The sequence below is a fragment of the Mirounga leonina genome, unplaced genomic scaffold (genome assembly GCF_011800145.1).
Source record: "Mirounga leonina isolate KUSES-001 unplaced genomic scaffold, KU_Mleo_1.0 Mir_168, whole genome shotgun sequence".
In the NCBI taxonomy this organism is placed as follows: domain Eukaryota; kingdom Metazoa; phylum Chordata; class Mammalia; order Carnivora; family Phocidae; genus Mirounga; species Mirounga leonina.
The window spans coordinates 30841487-30859164 of NW_023270426.1; the positions used below are offsets into that span (position 1 = coordinate 30841487).

The 17678-nt window shown below is 39.5% G+C and overlaps 1 protein-coding gene across 2 annotated transcripts in view; it reads right to left on the bottom strand.

Annotated features, from left to right (window-relative positions):
* CUNH5orf46 (chromosome unknown C5orf46 homolog) overlaps nt 1-17463 on the bottom strand; it is a 70164-nt gene extending 52701 nt beyond the window's left edge. The window contains exons 1-4 of one of the 2 annotated variants that reach the window (XM_035014412.1): nt 16213-17463; nt 10191-10326; nt 5785-5842; nt 677-1730 (exon numbers count right to left, since the gene is read on the bottom strand). In XM_035014412.1, coding sequence (XP_034870303.1) covers nt 5794-5842; nt 10191-10326; nt 16213-16282 — 255 coding nt within the window. In that variant the 5' untranslated portion in view covers nt 16283-17463 and the 3' untranslated portion in view covers nt 677-1730; nt 5785-5793. Of the gene's footprint in view, nt 1-676; nt 1731-5784; nt 5843-10190; nt 10327-16212 lie in introns of those variants that run through there. The other variant, XM_035014413.1, reaches the window with a different exon arrangement.
* Between the last annotated feature and the right edge of the window lie 215 nt (nt 17464-17678).

The window sequence follows — 17678 nt, forward strand, 5'->3', positions numbered from 1 at the left end:
TCTAAAAAATGGAACTCAGAGAAACAGAGTAGTTTGATGGTTGCCATGGGCAGAAGGTGGTGGGGGAAATAGGTGAAGGTTGTCAAAGAATACAAACTTGCTGTTACAAGATCGGTACATTCTGGGGATGTAAGGTGCAGCATGGTGGCTGTAGTTAGCAATACTGTATCTTGGACTTGTAAGTTGCTAAGAGAGTATATCTTAAAAATTTTTACTCCTTGGGGCACCTGGGTGGCTCAGTCGTTGAGCATCTGCCTTCAGCTTTGGGTCATGATCCCGGGGTCCTGGGATCGAGCCCCGCATCGGGCTCCCTGCTCCGCGGGGAGCCTGCTTTTCCCTCTCCCACTCCCCCTGCTTGTGTTCCTGTCTCTCTCTCTGTCAAATAAATAAATAAAATATTTAAAAAAAAATTTTTACTGCAAAAAAATGGTAAATATGTGAGTGATAGATGTGTTAAATAACCTTATTCTTATGATCATTTTGCACATGTATAACAAATCATCATGTTTATACCTTAAAACTACATATATTATATGTCAATTATATCACAGTAAAAAAAAAGAAGAAATTGGCACAATCTCTGGAAAATGCAGAAGGTGGGTTGTCTGAATTTATTGTAGAGAGTAACGTGTATTTTTGGTATTTTGTAGGTGTTCACTCTTTGTTTAGTTATCTATATTATTAAAGGTTCTTTGTGTCGCATGCAGACATATTCTGGCTACTAAAATAGGAAACAAGACAAACAAAAGATTTATTGAAACACTGGTGTTTCTTTCAGAGTCAGAGTGCTTAGGAAAGGCCAGACGCAGGACAGCTGTTGAGAACCCAGTAGCAGAAGTACAGACATCCTTTATTCTAGAGCACTGCCATAATTATCATCATGCTCCATGATTTCAGTCTGGTCTTACTGGCCACACAAATAATTCTGGGAGAATCTTTCTGGCTCAGCTGGGTCAGGTTATACAGGGGTTCCATCTTCTAAGACCAAGTTGGCAAGTACGGTAGCAATAGCTACCAGGCCCTGCCTCTGTGTAAGGGGTGGTAGAGCAAATTAAGAGCTCCGTGGGACTTTTCCAGGACTCTCCCATCCCCGGCACTCTGCTATTCTGTAGGAATAATGAAGATTCTCTGGAACAAGTAATAAGCTTGTTTATTTGAAAAATGGTTGGTTTTTAGTTTACCTAGCGAGGAGAGTGGGCTCAGATGTATTTGAAAGACTTTCCAAAAAGAACATATGAAGCTTTGAACTCTGAAACTTCATATATTTTTATGGGTTAAGAGTTTGTTCTTTGGAGTCAGGTTCAAATTCCCTTTCTGTCATTTCCTAATTCTGTGACTTTGGATGTGTTACTTTATCTGGGCATTAGCTTCCTTATTTTGAACCATTCTTTGGTTTTTCTGGCTAATAATAACTTTTGTATATTTTTTTTTTTTTTTGGCATAATTAAAAACTTTAAATATGCTCAGGAAAGTTACTACTGCTACCAATAAAAATCTTCTCAGTTCCCTAGGATATGTGACCCCTAAGGAGACACATTTATTCTGATTTCTAGAGGTAAGAATGCAGTCAGGATGTTCAAAATAAGTTGGGTTTGGCTGAGCCAGGTCCTGAATCCTGAGAACTTGCTTGGAGCTCCTTTTGGGGCCTCTGTTCTGGAGGACTCATAAAGCAGAACTGGAAAAGCAGGATTGGCTGCCCTTAGGTTATTCTGGAGCCTTGTGGGTGTGTCCTTAGAAACACAAGCCAGATAGAGGGAAACAATTACCAACTGGAGAGGGTTTAAGAAAAATACAGAGTTTTTAATCTTTTCTCTAACATTTTTATGCCTTTGCACTTTAAAATGCTAGATGATTTATAATGAAATCAACTATAATACATATTTGATGAAATAAGCAACAACAATAAAAATGAAAATGCAAGGTATATGTGGCAAGAATCAGTGACAAGGATGAGGGGAGGATGCACACAGGTTAACCTTAGGGATAAAATGAGTAATCAGTTTTACTTTGAGTTTCTGGATAGGCAGGAAAAAAAAATAAAAGAATAGACCATGCTACATAAATCTTACAATGAGAAAAGAAGAAGCAGTTTTTAGGGAAGGCAAATTTTTTCTTTCTCTAAATTCAGCAAGAAACTTTTCCCATAAGACATCCGGGAGTGGATATTAAGTAATGTCACACCCAACTGCAGTTTTGCTCATCAGCAGCATGAGGATTTCCTGTTAAATGTATTTATTAGCCCCACCCCATCCCAAAATGTATTTATTCTCAGGTTCTTCTCTTGGAATTTCTGACTCAGCAACTCTAAACATGTGATCTAGTGGGTCCACAGTACATTTTTTCTTTATTCAAAACACGTAATTAGAAATTAAGAATTCGTGAAGTGCTTTCCCAATTTTTACTTGACAATAGACTGGTGAGGTTCATCAGATTTTTTTTCTAATACAAGAAAAGAAATGTAGGGGCACCTGGGTGGCTCAGTTGGTTAAGCAACTGTCTTCGGCTCAGGTCATGGTCCTGGAGTCCCGGGATCGAGTCCCGCATCGGGCTCCCTGCTCAGCAGGGAGTCTGCTTCTCCCTCTGACCCTCCCCCCTCTTGTGCTCTGTCTCTAAAATAAATAAATAAAATCTTTTAAAAAAAAAGAAAAGAAATGTATACCTTAAGACATCTAGTGACTTAAGACACTAGGGGACTTAAATCCCTGGGATTTATTTCAAGTGATGCTGGACAATAGGAAATAAGAGTTTAAGTCTATTAACATGAGGAAATTGTACCAATGTGATTGAGCAGAGGTTGGGAGGGTCTCAGATTGATTAAGTGTCCAACTATTGGATGAGTTGCTTTTGAGACCTTGCCCCTCTCTGTTAATCATCTGAGAATGTGTGTGCAAGTTCACCTTCTTTGTAAAGCCCTTTTAGTACCCACCCCCTCCTCCAGGCATGTCCCTTACCTCCTTTCAAGGCATGTCCAAGGCACTTTTATACATAACTCTATCATTTCCCTCCACAGTCCTGGGGGACACAGTGCTAAGTGATAGCCCAGACTATCACTATCAACTGCTCAATGGCTGGACATCATTATTTATCTTGAGAGTACTGGCAGAATCTGACACATAGTAGGTACAGATCAAATAAGCACTACGTCTGCCTTCAGCTCAGGTCATGATCCCAGGAGAGCCCTGCATCAGGCTCCCTGCTCTGCGGGAAGCCTGCTTCTCCCTCTCCCACTCCCCCTGCTTGTGTTCCCTTTCTCGCTGTGTCTCTCTCTGTCAAATAAATAAATAAAATCTTTTTTAAAAAATAAATAAGCACTAAAGGGATATGTAAGAAAGGGGCATGTGTTATAGGAGAAAGGTGGGATATCTAGATATCTATCTGTTTATATGTCTGTCTTAATTTAGGAAATACCTAGAACTTTGGCCACATATCTGTACTGGAGAAATAGGCATTGCTGTGGTCATTTAATTCTAAAGTGGTGACTTGCTTTTGATTTGCTGCGGCAATTATCATACATGTGAAACTTTTAAAGCTACTTATTAAATGCACAGTCACTAGGGTTTAAAGAGATACTTCTGATCAAACCATTCAAAATTTCATCTTTGCCTTAGAGGCTTCCTTCTCTCTAGACCAATTTTTTTATATCCCTAAATTGAGCCATTCCTCACTGACCATTAGAACATCTACAATTGGTTCATGAATTCACTCAAAGTTTTTTTATATGGAATAAAAAAAAAATTCTGGCATTAAGATCTGAACAATTAAGTTCCCGAGATTTTTAACATTAATAAGGAGTAGAGTGAAACTCAAGGAGGCCAAGTGACCTTCACAGGATCACACAACCAATAGCAGACAAGTTAGAATTTGAACTTCTTTCCTCTCTATGTCTTTCACTCTTTCTACTCCTTCATGGCACCTTGTCTGTTGGACATGTCTGTCTCATTGACAGACAACTGTTAGTATAGCACTCTAAAGATTCAGCGTGTGGGTACCAATGGGTGGAGATGTGTACCAGGAGCCTGAATGAACCAGCTAAGGGTTGGGACACTTGCAACAAGAGGTAAGTTGTTCTCTGAGAAGATGGAAATGGAAAATGCAAACCTAAGTGAATGTTCTTAGAAGCTTAGTTGGATTTGGGGTGAGAGTCAGACGTGTCTGGGTTGGGCATTTCTTGATTCCAAAGCCCAAAACTGATTTCTGTCTTTAGAAGCTTATGGAAAAGAGTGGGCTATGTTCCTGGGTAATATGATAGTAACCTGCTCAGCTTACGTTAATAACACCCGGGTTATAAAATGAAGGCAGTAGGGAAGAGGAGCATTCCCAGATCAGATATGAAATAGAAGTTAGGAAAGACCATGCTTCTTGGAGATGCATGTAAGGTAACTCAGTTAACCAAAGGGGTAGTGTTTTGTTTCTATGGGCACCTGAAAGGCATGTGTAAGATCACATAGCTTGCTCACTCTTTTCAACTGCCTCCTTCTACACTGTTCTTTGTTCTCCACTAGCACTACTGCTTAGTGATAGAATGCACACTCTGGAATCAAGCTGCCTAAGTTCAAATCCTTCCCTCTTCTCTTACTAACTTGCCAACGTTAGTGACTTGGTCACATTCCTTACTTACAAAATTAAAGAAGAATACCCATTTTTCATAGTGATGTTAGAATGAAATTAGGTACTACATATACAGCACTTAGCTTAATGCTTAAAACAGAATATGTACTCAGTTCATGCTAGCTACTGATATAATAATTACATTCCCAGCTATATCATTTCTGTTCTTATATTTCAATATCCGTTCTCAGGAGAGAATAGAATAAGGAAATAGTGGGTGTTTCTGAGTACTCAAACCATATTGTTTGTAGTTACCCCTTATTTGTGGTTTTGCTTTCCACAGTTCCAGTTACCCACAGTCAACTGAGGTCTGGAAACAGATGATCCTCTTTCTGACATGATGTCAGAACATCAGTAGTAGCCTAATGCTGTATCACAGTGCCTGTGTAGTCCACGTCACTTCATCTCATCATGGAGACGTTTTATTGTCTCACATCATCGTAAGAAGAGGAAAGGTGAGGACAGTATAGTAAGATATTCTGAGAAAGAGACCACATTTGCATAACTTTTATTAGAGTAGATTATTAAAATTCTCCTATTTTATTATTAGTTATTGTTCATTTCTAACTGTGCCTAATTTGTAAATTAAACTTTATTATAGGTATGTATGTATAAGAAAAAGCAACGTATATAAGGGATTCGTACTATCCACAGTGTCAGGCATCCACTGGCATCTTGGAACGTATCCCTCCCAGGTAAGGGGGGGGAGCTACTATAAATCCAACTCCGTGGGATTAGAGAGCTTGTTAGTCTTTTCTCCTGGAATTAGGTTCAGCAAATCTCACTCTTCTCATGAGTAACTAATTGCACAATTGCATGGGCTCTTCTACTTAAGTGAACACAATCCCCTCATGTCATAGGTGCCAAGAACACAAAGCAAGTGAGCAGTGTTGTGGCAGGACCAGGTCCCCTAACTCCCAGTGCTTACGTGTTTCAACCCACAGTTTGCCTCCTCTCTTAAGATAATCTGATTAGGTCGGTGACTTTATGATGATAAAGAAAAAATACATGTATTTAAAATTAATTTTAAGAAACTGCAGTAAAAATGAAAAAATACACCTTTTCTGCTTATAGGTAGGCACAGGGGTGCCCAAATTAATCAAATAAAATAATGCAGACCCCCCTTTTTTGTTCAATATGCTATTATTTTACTTGTAAATTATAAGTTAAAATCACCTGGGGAAGTCACTTTGCTGAATGTTCTCCTTCTTTATCATCAAATTCCATAAATCCTCTTGAAAAGAAAAAAAAGAGAAAAAATGAATTATAACTGAGATTGAACAAGAATGTTAGAATGATCACTAGGATGTCTTATAATGTTTGAGCCACAATTTTGTTCTGCAGATTTTCCTATGTCATAAGTTAATAAGATGCAAGACTTTCATAACAGTTTGTAGTTGCAAGCTATTTATGCACAATTATCTCTTTGAATCTGCCAGCAAATCTATTCATTAACTGTCTATTCATACATAAACTGCATAAGACAGATATTCTGGTATATTTGTTTAGTAATATATCCCCAGCATCTGGCATATAGTATAAATTAATAAATGTTTGAATTAAATAAATAATAAATAAATGGATAAATGAATGAATTTTTATTTCTTCTTACAAATGAAGAAACTTCTAAAGCTCAAAGAGATTAAACAACCTGTCTAAATCACATAGCTGGTAAACTGCAAAGCAAAGTCTAAAACTGAGATGTCTAGAATCAGGAATTAATCCTAGAAGCACTATACTGTTGAAGGATAGGGTACACAGTAGCTGCTGGAAAGGTAAAATGATTAAAATGTGGCCTGTGAGAAGTTTATAGTCTAGTGGAGAAAATAGACACAATCAGATACAAGTAATTTAAAACAATGAACAACTAATTTAAAACAATGAGGGGAGAAAAAAAATTGATTGAAGGTTCCTACAAAGCATTAGGAAATCTGGAGTGTGAATACCTGCAGTGTGTAATCATAGGGGTCTTCACAGAACTTGTCTTTGAATTGCACTTTAGAAATGATTAAACTTGCTAGGCGGACAAGTCTACCTAGCAAGGCCTTGCTTGCAGAGAGAAGAGCCATGTACAAAGATGTTGGGGGTTTATACAAACATGACCAGTTCTGAAACAAATCATTTGGTATTGGGGGCATCAGGTGTTTGACTTCAGGAGTGAGATACGTGATTAATAGATACACAGGCTTCAGGAAAGAACATTTAACTTCAGCCAAATGCATTTGTTCTGATTTTGAAGGCTATGGAAATTTACAAAAGGGTTTCAAGCATGGCAGTAATAGAACCCAACTTGTGTTTTTGTTATATAACTCTAATAGTAAGTAGAGGATGGTTTGGAGGGAGGACAGACAGAAACAGTGGAACTAATCATAAATCTAATAAAAAGAGCTCAGGAAGGAGGTGATGAAAAAACTCTACTAGGCCAGCTAGTCAGTGAAGTTGAAGAAAAGCATTGATACAGGAAAAAAATTAGAGGTAGAATATTCAGCAATTTGAGGAAGGTGTTGACAAGCAGAAAAGATCCAAGAAGACCCTGAGGTTTCTGGATTCTGGTGGGTGGGGATGTGATTCCTGAAATAAGGAACATGGGAGGAGGAACAGGTTTGTGGGGTGATGGGTTTGGGTTTAGACCAGTTAAATTTCAGGTATTGGTGGAAAATGTAGGTGTAATTTTCTAGCAAACAGTTAATCATTTCAGTCTGAAGCTCAGTAAAAAGAACACAATAGACACCTGATTTTGGAAGTCATTGGGTCATGAGTCAAATAAAAAGAATGAGAAAGAATGGTTAGAGGTAGGGAGAGAACAAGGAAAATGTCATGTCATGGAAATTCAGCAGGTGAGGGGAAATTCACAAGGATTGGAGCCTTCTTGAGGGGTGAGAGGATTTAAGAATATGTATATTTTTTCAGAACAATGGTGACCAGAATCCAGTTTACACAGCTCTGAAGTAATCCAGAGTGGAGGAGGTGAGCTCTTCTATTCAATGTCCTGAAAGCACATATCTAGCATTTATTATGTGCCTGACACAGTACTTAGGTATCAGATATATTGGAGTAAATAAAGGAAATTCTCATCTTTATGAAATTCCCTCATTCCTGTCATTCTCTCTAATCAAATTTTGTCTTTTAAGGCTCAAATTGCATCTCATCCTTGTTATAAACACTCCCCTAAACATCCTGGTGTCAGTAGACAGCTCCATTCTCCAGAAATTACCTGTGATGTTTTACTGACATTTATCTTAGTTAGCATGTTAGTCATCACGGCATTTGCTGTGTCATCTTACCATAAGGACTGCAAATCTTTGAGAAGGGATTTACATTCTAGATTTATCCTTCACAATTTCTGCCCCAACTTTGTATATACTAAGTGCTTAGAAACACTTCTTGATGGTCTCCTCCCATTCCCTATCCCCATTATATTTATGGTCTTCCCTTGGACAGAGAAAGGACAGCTAGATTTTTCCCTTGAGCAAGGACTGCTGTGTCTTGCTACAAAGATCCCTCAGGATTTCTCAGTCAAATTGCAGTAATGGGTTTTAGATCTGATCTCTAAGATACCTTTCCTTAATTAATCAATTCAACTATTTGCTGAGTGTCTCATTCAATCTATAAGGTACTGTGCTAGAGCCATGAGCTAGATAGACCTGATCCCTACTTTCACATAGCTGCATGACTACAAATAAATAGAGATGGTGATATATGTTATAACGACACTATGATAAGGTAAAGTAAGAGAGAAGAACTAGGGAATGAGAGAAGATAGTGTGAATAAGAGTGGTCATAGAACTGTTTTCTGAGGAGGTGACTTTTAGATGAGCTGTGAGACAAAGCACTAGCCACAAGAGAAGGAAAGAACATTTTAGGAAATGTAAGCAAGGGCAGAGAGCCTGAGATGGTTTTAAGCTCCAGAAACAGAAAGAACATTGTTTACTAATGAGGAAAAAAGGAAATGGTTGAAGTCGAAGTGCCATTCCCGAATCCAGAGTGGACAGCAGTTGTCTTGTATTTCAGATAATGAGCTTTCAGGGTTAACAGAGGGAAAAAAAAAAAGTGTTATTTTATGTCTGGGGAATTCTCAAAGGAAGGAATAAAAAGAAATATTATTGCTTCAACTCCTTGCATTGCTATTGTTGTGCTTTGTAACAATGTGAGTTCAACTGGAGTGTAATGTGTACTTTGTACATAATGGGTATTACTCTTGCTTCCTTGTCAGCTTCCTCCTTGTTTACATTAACAATCACTGAAACTCAACAGTTGCAAAAGCAACACCAATAGGAAAAATAACCATACAAAAATAAACATCTGAGTTTCAATAATTTGTGCATGAAGATGGCATGCAGAATCCTGCCCATCACATGATGATATATTGATTTAAGCAAATCAGAGATTACAACATGGCCCCTGATTACTTCTCTATCGAAGTGTTTCTTAATGTTTTTAGTCATAGACCCCGGGGGAGAATCTAAAAAAAGTCAGAAGCATTTCCCTAAAAAAAAAAAAAAAATGCTAAGATGCACATTTACACAAAATATGAATAAAAATTTAAAGGATATGTGGACCTTTAAGGGGAAGCCATGTAGTGCAGAGCATCTAATCAAAGGCTTTCAAAATTGTTGGGATATCAGAATCACCAGCAAGCTTGTTAAAAAGCATACCCTTAGCTTTGTCCTAGGAAGACACAAGATGAGATGAAGGAAACTTCATTTTGTACAAATTCTCCAGGGTTTCTAGACCACACTTTGTCAAACTGGGCTTTGGGGTCTATGAAGGAGAGAATTAGAGACAGAGGCTCAGTGAAGTGGAGATTGAAAGCACCTGGAAATTCAGAACAAATTGGATCTTGGAGAGCTGAAAGTAGGGAGCTTACGGTGGGTTGAATGAAAACAGAGTGAAGTAGAAGTGAAAATCAGAGCTGTGTAGATTGGAGTAAGATGTGTTAGGTGTTGGGCACAGGGGGGCTTGGAAGGAGGTAGAGAACCCTGGGAAGATTCTGGGCTGTATGCTCTGCCACCATGGCAATCCCTCATGATCAACACTCATATGAGAGGTTCTCTAGATTGTCTCTAAAGAGATATCAGCTACTGTCTCTGCTAACCCTCTTGAGTTTCTCAAACTAGAAAATAAAGGCAGGACTCATCACACCTCTCCCTAGTGCACACATCACTACTCACCACCTTCACCAAAGAATTACAGTGCCTGCACTGGGTGGGTCCTTTATTCTTTTAACTTTACAGATGAGAAAACTGAGGCACTCAGAGAAGGAGGGCCTTGCTCAGGGTCACCCAGTCAAGTAGCACACGTGGGGAGACCAGAACCTGGCCTTCTGTTCCCTGGTCCGGTGCTCTTCCTCCTTCCTACTTGATCCGGAGATAAAAAATTATGGAACCACTTGTTGGGAATGTGCACACTCCAAAAGAATTTAGGGAAATTCACTCAGATGCAAATATATCTTAAGGTAGGGCAATACTTTTCAACTCAAATAATATATTGTCATGCACAGTTTTGTTTCTTATTCATTTTAATACAATGTGTTCATTACTGACAGCGAACCAGACAAAAGCAAGGTTTGTCTCAGGGCTTACGTGCTCCTAGTTATGGAGCGGAGGATGAACTCCACTGCATTCTCAATGATCTCTGTGCCCAAGAGGTTTAGGAATTTTAGGAATTCTTGCTCTGGGTTTTTGTCTGAGTCATCTGGCTTGTGATCTGGTTTGTCATCTGAAAAACAGAACAGAATCTCAGGTGATTCTCAGCAATAAGAAAGGGAAGAGTCTTGTTAATTATACAGCCTGGTACAGTTATATTTATTGAACATTTAATGCCTGCCCTGACAAAGTCTTCACATGCATCATCTCGCTTATTCCTAAAAACAGCATATATCAATACTTACTTAGACATGGGTTTCCTTTCTGATTGAGAAAACTGAAGCTCATGGAAGTTAAGTAACTTGTCCAGAGTTAAAAATGCCAGTGCCAGGATTGAAATATAGAATGCCCCCCACCTTTTAAAAAAGATTTATTTATTTATCTTAGAGAGAGAGTGCGAGAGTGAGTGGAGGGAAGGGCAGAAGGAGAGAGTCTTTAGCAGACTCCCCACTGAGCGAGGAGCCAGACACGGGACTCAATTCCATGAGCCTGAGATCATGACTTGAGACGAAATCAAGAGTCAGCCACTTAATGGACTGAGCCACCCCGGCACCCCCAGAATGCCCATTTTAATGTATTTTTCTCCATGCAATCCCTGACCTGTTGTAATGATAATAATGATGACATAATAATGGGTAGCATTTGTTACACATAGACCTATGACAGATGATCTGCATGCATGGTCACATCATTTTATTCTCACAGCAGCACTATGAAGTAGGCAAAAGTATTATCTCAAGCTAAAGGTCAAGAAGTTGAAGTTGAGAGAAGTTTAGGAGCTAGTGCAAAGCACAGAGTTAGTGAGTGGCCAAAATAGAGTTCAATCCCATGTCGGACTGGTATTAAAATCTGGATCCAAAAGCACTCAGTGCTGAACTGCATAGCCTTGTTCCCCACCCTCCCCACAATGGAAATACCTCTGTTTCTTTATATTCTCTAATTTTTCTACAGCAAACTTAGACTACTTATAAAATACAAGATATCAACAACAACAAAAATGAGCTGTATGGCCTTTGACAGAAAAGTTATGATCTAACCACAAGTATGTTATAAGATTGAAAGTAGTATAATAAGAATGATGGCAAGGAGAAATTCTATCACTTGTACATCATTTGGTAGTTCTGTAAATAATGACTTTACAAGTGCCATGTGATTTTACCCTTGACCATTCTTATAGGGTATGCAGTTCTTAGCTCACTGGACTAAGAAACTGAAAAGATTAAGTGACTTGCAGGGGTCTCACAAATAGTAAGAGAGGATGGAGTTCTCATACAGGAATTCAGTAAAGTGGCAGGATATAAAATCAGTGCACAGAAATCAGTGGCATTCCTATACACCAACAACAAGACAGAAGAAAGAGAAATTAAGGAGTTGATCCCATTTACAATTGCACCCAAAACCATAAGATACCTAGGAATAAATCTAACCAAAGAGGCAAAGGATCTGTACTCAGAAAACTATAAAATACTCATGAAAGAAATTGAGGAAGACACAAAGAAATGGAAAAACGTTCCATGCTCATGGATTGGAAGAACAAATATTGTGAAGATGTCAATGCTACCTAGAGCAATCTACACATTCAATGCAATCCCCATCAAAATACCATCCACTTTTTTCAAAGAAATGGAACAAATAATCCTAAAATTTGTATGGAACCAGAAAAGACCCCGAATAGCCAGAGGAATATTGAAAAAGAAAAGCAAAGCTGGCGGCACCACAATTCCGGACTTCCAGCTCTATTACAAAGCTGTCATCATCAAGACAGTATGGTATTGGCACAAAAACAGACACATAGATCAATGGAACAGAATAGAGAGCCCAGAAATGGACCCTCAACTCTATGGTCAACTAATCTTTGACAAAGCAGGAATGTCCAATGGAAAAAAGACAGTCTCTTCAACAAACGGTGTTGGGAAAATTGGACAGCCACATGCAGAAGAATGAAACTGGACCATTTCCTTACAGCACACACAAAAATAGACTCAAAATGGTTGAAAGACCTAAATGTGAGACAGGAGTCCATCAAAATCCTAAGGGAGAACACAGGCAACAATCTCTTTGACTTCAGCCAAAGCAACTTCTTCCTAGAAACATCGCCAAAGGCAAGGGAAGCAAGAGCAAAAATGAACTATTGGGACTTCATCAAGATAAAAAGCTTTTGCAAAGCAAAGGAAACAGTCAACAAAACCAAAAGACAACGGACAGAATGGGAGAAGATATTTGCAAATGACATATCAGATAAAGGGCTAGTATCCAAAATCTATAAAGAACTTATCAAACTCAACACCCAAAGAACAAAGAATCCAGTCAAGAAATGGGCAGAAGACATGAACAGACATTTTTCCCGAGAAGACATCCAAATGGCCAACAGACACATGAAAAAGTGCTCAACATCGCTCAGCATCAGGGAAATCCAAATCAAAACCTCAATGAGATACCACCTCACACCAGTCAGAATGGCTAAAATTAACAAGTCACGAAATGACAGATGTTGGCGGGGATGTGGAGGAAGGGTAACCCTCCTACACTGTTGGTGGGAATGCAAGCTGGTGCAGTCACTCTGGAAAAAAGTATGGAGGTTCCTCAAGAAGTTGAAAATAGAGCTACCATATGACCCAGCAATTGTACTACTGGGTATTTACCCCAAAGATACAAATGTAGGGATCCGAAGGGGTATGTGCACCCCGATGTTTATAGCAGCAATGTCCACAATAGCCAAACTGTGGAAAGAGCCAAGATGTCCATCGACAGATGAATGGATAAAGAAGAGGTGGTATATATATACAATGGAATATTATGGAGCCATCAAAAGGAATGAGATCTTGCCATTTGCAACGACGTGGATGGAACTGGAGGATATTATGCTGAGCGAAATAAGTCAATCAGAGAAAGACATGTATCATATGACCTCACTGATATGAGGAATTCTTAATCGCAGGAAACAAACTGAGGGTTGCTGGAGTGGGGGGTGGGGTGGGAGGGATGGGGTGACTGGGTGATAGACACTGGGGAGGGTATGTGCTCTGGTAAGCGCTGAGTTGTGTAAGACTGTTGGATCTCAGATCTGTACCTCTGAAACAAATAATGTAATATATGTTAAGGAAAAAAAAAGAAGATAGCAGGAGGGGAAGAATGAAGGGGGGAAATCGGAGGGGGGGACGAACCATGAGAGATGATGGACTCTGAAAAACAAACTGAGGGTTCTAGAGGGGAGGGGGGTGGGGGGATGGGTTAACCTGGTGGTGGGTATTGAGGAGGGCACGTTCTGCATGGAGCACTGGGTGTTATATGCAAACAATGAATCATGGAACACTTCATCTAAAACTAATGATGTAATGTGTTGCCAGATTTGGTAAATAAAAATATAGGATACCCAAATAAAGTTAAATGTCAGATAAACAACAAATACTTTTTTGTGTGTAAGAATGACCATGCAATATTTAGGTCATACTTAAACTAAAAAATTACTCATTGTTTATCTGAAATTCAAATTTAACTGGGTATCCTGTATTTCCTTTGCCAACCCCACCACAAGTTTTAACTCAAAAAGTCCCAACATCTAAACCTTGTTCCCCATGACTCTGAATGAAGGAGATGTAACTAGCTTTTTGTGTGGAGGCTATCAAAAATTATGTTAGAAGCCTCGTATCTATATTATGTCCTAAAATGGCAACTCTTAGTCAAAAAATATGGCTTTCAAATCTGCAAGCATTTGTTGTTTACCAAACAACAACACAAGATTTGTTCCTTTAGCTGTTGGTGTTTTCGTTCAGCAAGTATTTTTTGAGCCTACCATGATGTGCATAGCATATGCTAAGAGTTAAGGTATGAATGAACATATATAGACATGATCCTTACATGGAGTGCAGGGCCACCACAGTGACCAGAATTGCTGTGTTTTCATCACAGGAAGAAGGAAAGAGAATGGAAATTTGTGATGTGCCTGTTGAGCAGGTACTGGGATATTGTATTACTGGGATATTGATTAAAGCATGACATGCTTTAATCTTTATTTAGTTCAGTGAAGATATCACGGTTTTATAGAAAACAGGTGCTCAGAGAAATTAAATGACTCACCTAACATCACACCTCTAGAATCTGGCTGAGCCAAGGTTTGAGCCTAAATTGTTTTAACTCCACAGAGCACATTATTTACATGATATAGTACTATCTTCAAGCAGTTTTCCCCTGAAGACATTTACCAGGTACAAAACAGCAATTTCTTGCATGAAAAGTAAGTTCCCTTTTCCTATGTTGCTATATGCATACTTGCATAACAAGTTAATTTTACTGACCTTTTATTTTAATATGACACTAAATGCTAGCTTTTTATTATACAAAGAGCTCTGGTTTGGAATATGTGTGAAGATTGGATATTTGGCTCCAGCCCTTGGACCATAGCTATATTAAGAGGTTTCAGAGTATGGTGGACCATATGTTTTGGAGTCCTATATACCTGAGTTTGATTCCTGTCTTCAGCAAAAAAATCCACCTGGTGAAGTTGATTGTTACCGCATTTTATAGATGAAGAAACTGAGGTTCAAAGCAATGGACTGATTTAACCAGTTTCAGAGTTCATGAGAGACAGAGCTGGGGACTGGTCCTTAGAATATAAATCTCATCTTTCGCTTTACTGTAGCAATGACTCCGGATGTTGACGGTCACGGTGGTGTCTGAGGCCATCTCTGTGGCGGTTCCATTAGGGTACCTGCCTCTATGTTCTGCTGGTGCACAGTGGCTGGCTAGTAGTGTTGAGTTCTGCCAGGTTACATTTAGAACATTTCAAAAGGCTCTGTTACTAAACTATTTGCACTGGCTGTTTTCTGACCTATCCTTCTGAATAAAGACAAGTCAAGAGCTCACCACCTTCTGCAGGCCAAAAATAAGTTAAGGGGAATCTTACAAGCTGTGTTGTGGTCCTCTATGTGCTTGGGACAGACACGAAAGAAGTAGGCGCTTAGTCATAATGGACAGAATCGAAGGACCTGGGGTTTCAGTCCCAGGTATGCCTCTTCTACCTGTGTCTTTGCCCAAGTGACTTTCCTTCTGCAAGCTTTGTTTGTTAACCTGCTGAGAGGGAAATGATAAAACTTTGAATGTTTACTTAAGAGGATTATTATGAGACTCAAATGAGATAATACGTGATAACAGTAACAGTTACTATTTACTGGGTGCTTATTAAGGACCGGACTTTTGTCTCTTGTTCAATTTTATTCAATTTTCATGATAACTTTATGAGAAAGTTAACTACTGATATTCCCTTTAACATGTGAGGCCCAGAGAAGTGAAATAACATGCCTGAAGTCACATTCCTGATCAGTGTAGAGCCAGGCCTAGGAGTCTTATTCCAGGGTGTATATTCTTTTTTTTTAATATATTTTTTAAAGATTTTATTTATTTATTTGACACACAGAGAGAGATAGTGAGAGAGAGAGAGAGATCACAAGCAGGGGGAGCGGCAGGCAGAGGGAGAGGGAGAAGCAGGCTCCCCGCAGAGCAAGGAGCCCCATGTGGGGCTCGATCCCAGGACTCTGGAATCATGATCTGAGCTGAAGGCAGCGGCTTAACCAACTGAGCCACCCAGGCGCCCCTCCAGGTATATATTCTTTACCTTTAAACATTATTAGTTAGAATCATCAAAAAATAAATCTCCCCCCCCCGCTGTCAAGAAATTTATAATATAATAGTGTCACTGTATTACATGAATATATAAGAAAAAAGATCATCCCGAACTTCATACACTCACTGAGGATAGAGGCTGTAACTGAAGCACGTTAGAATGAAAATCCTACTTTCTTTTTGTTAGATCTGCCTCTAGTTCCCTAGTCCAATGCTCTTTCTGCACTGCCCGAAGCCCCCTTTCCCTCTTTCCCCTTTATGTCCTGGATCAGTGCTGCTGCCTCCCTGGACTCCTGGCTGACTACTGCATATTGCATGAGCCGCATTCAGAAGCACTCACCAGCCTGGCAAGCCAGGATTAAGACGAGTAGTCCCAGGACAATTGTCAGCCGCAGCACTGAGACAGCCATGCCTGTAGCGCTGGGTATTGGTGCAGATCACCTGTTCAGATGCTCTCAGAGACTTGCTCCATTTATAAGGCATTTATACGTGACATCATCTGCTATGGAATTTAGGTTGTTGCACAAGATATCTGCACAGCTTGTGCTTGGATTTCTATAATGAACCCTGCCCTATCTTTTAAACCAAAAGTTTTTCATATAGGGAAAGAAAAACCCTGTCAGTGTTTCTAATGTGTATTTTATAAAGAGCACTGGAGTAGCTCTTTACAGGTAGTTACAATGCCAGCATTGATTATCCGATGGCTCTCAGGCAGAATGACTATGCAGGGCCAAGGAACAGGCAACAAATCAGATTGGTGAGGTGTGCCTACTCTCCTCCCTGTGTACTCTGCTTGTTTTTCCATGCTCTGAACTAATTACTTGTCCCCACGTGGGCATGCCCATTCACACCCTCATGCCCTTAGCTCATGCTCTTTATTTGTCCCGGGATATCCTCCCCATCATCTCCCCTAAGAACATTCCTCCTATTCCTCAGGCTCAAGTTCAAATGCCCCCTTCCCTGTGAAAGCTTCATGATGATGATTCCACCCCACTCCAGACAACTGCTCTATCGTCTGCCTTCTGGAACCCTGACATATTATTTGAGAATGAAGTTCTTGACGAGCTCTCTTCTTCTTTAGCCCATGAATCTCTTAAGGGCAGAGTGTTTTATTCACTACTGAATCTTCAGGGAGCTTTGTACGGCTCTTCTAATTGTTCTCAGCTTTGACTTTGCGTCCTTGGGAAGCTTGTTCTGGTTCTTCCTGGTAGAGGTAGATGCTCCGCTATGTGCCTGATAGGTGTGTGTCTAAATGTCTCCGCCAATATGCTGTAGGTTCCTTCAGGGCAAGACTGTCTTTTTCAGAGTTGAATACATGCTACTCAAGGCATATAGCAAATATTTAAAAAAGTAAAGAAAAATAAATGTTTGCACTCTGTAAAAAAGAATATTAGGGTTGAGATGCTGCTATGTATCTCAGGTATAAAATATATTTCCTCTTGAATACAGACACTCAGGGGATAAAATTTAGTTTAAGTCTATATGATATTGGTTATCCTGATAACTGCTATAAATTTAGTTAATTAGGATGAGGCTTTAGTTCCTAAACTTACAGATTGACCAAAACATATACACTGTGAGTAACAGAGGGCCCTATTGTATTAATTGAGATATGGAAACAGGAGGCTTGTCTGGTGTCACAGAGCCAGGACATGGCTCTCTAACTCAGGTTAGTACTTCTCTGTAGACACCAGGCTGCACTTGAAAGCAATCAAGCAGCTCTGCTTGGACCCTTCCAGGTCTTCTCTCCCACTCCAACCTATTTTCTTCTTCTTCTTCCTCCTCCTCCTCCTCTTCTTCCTCCTC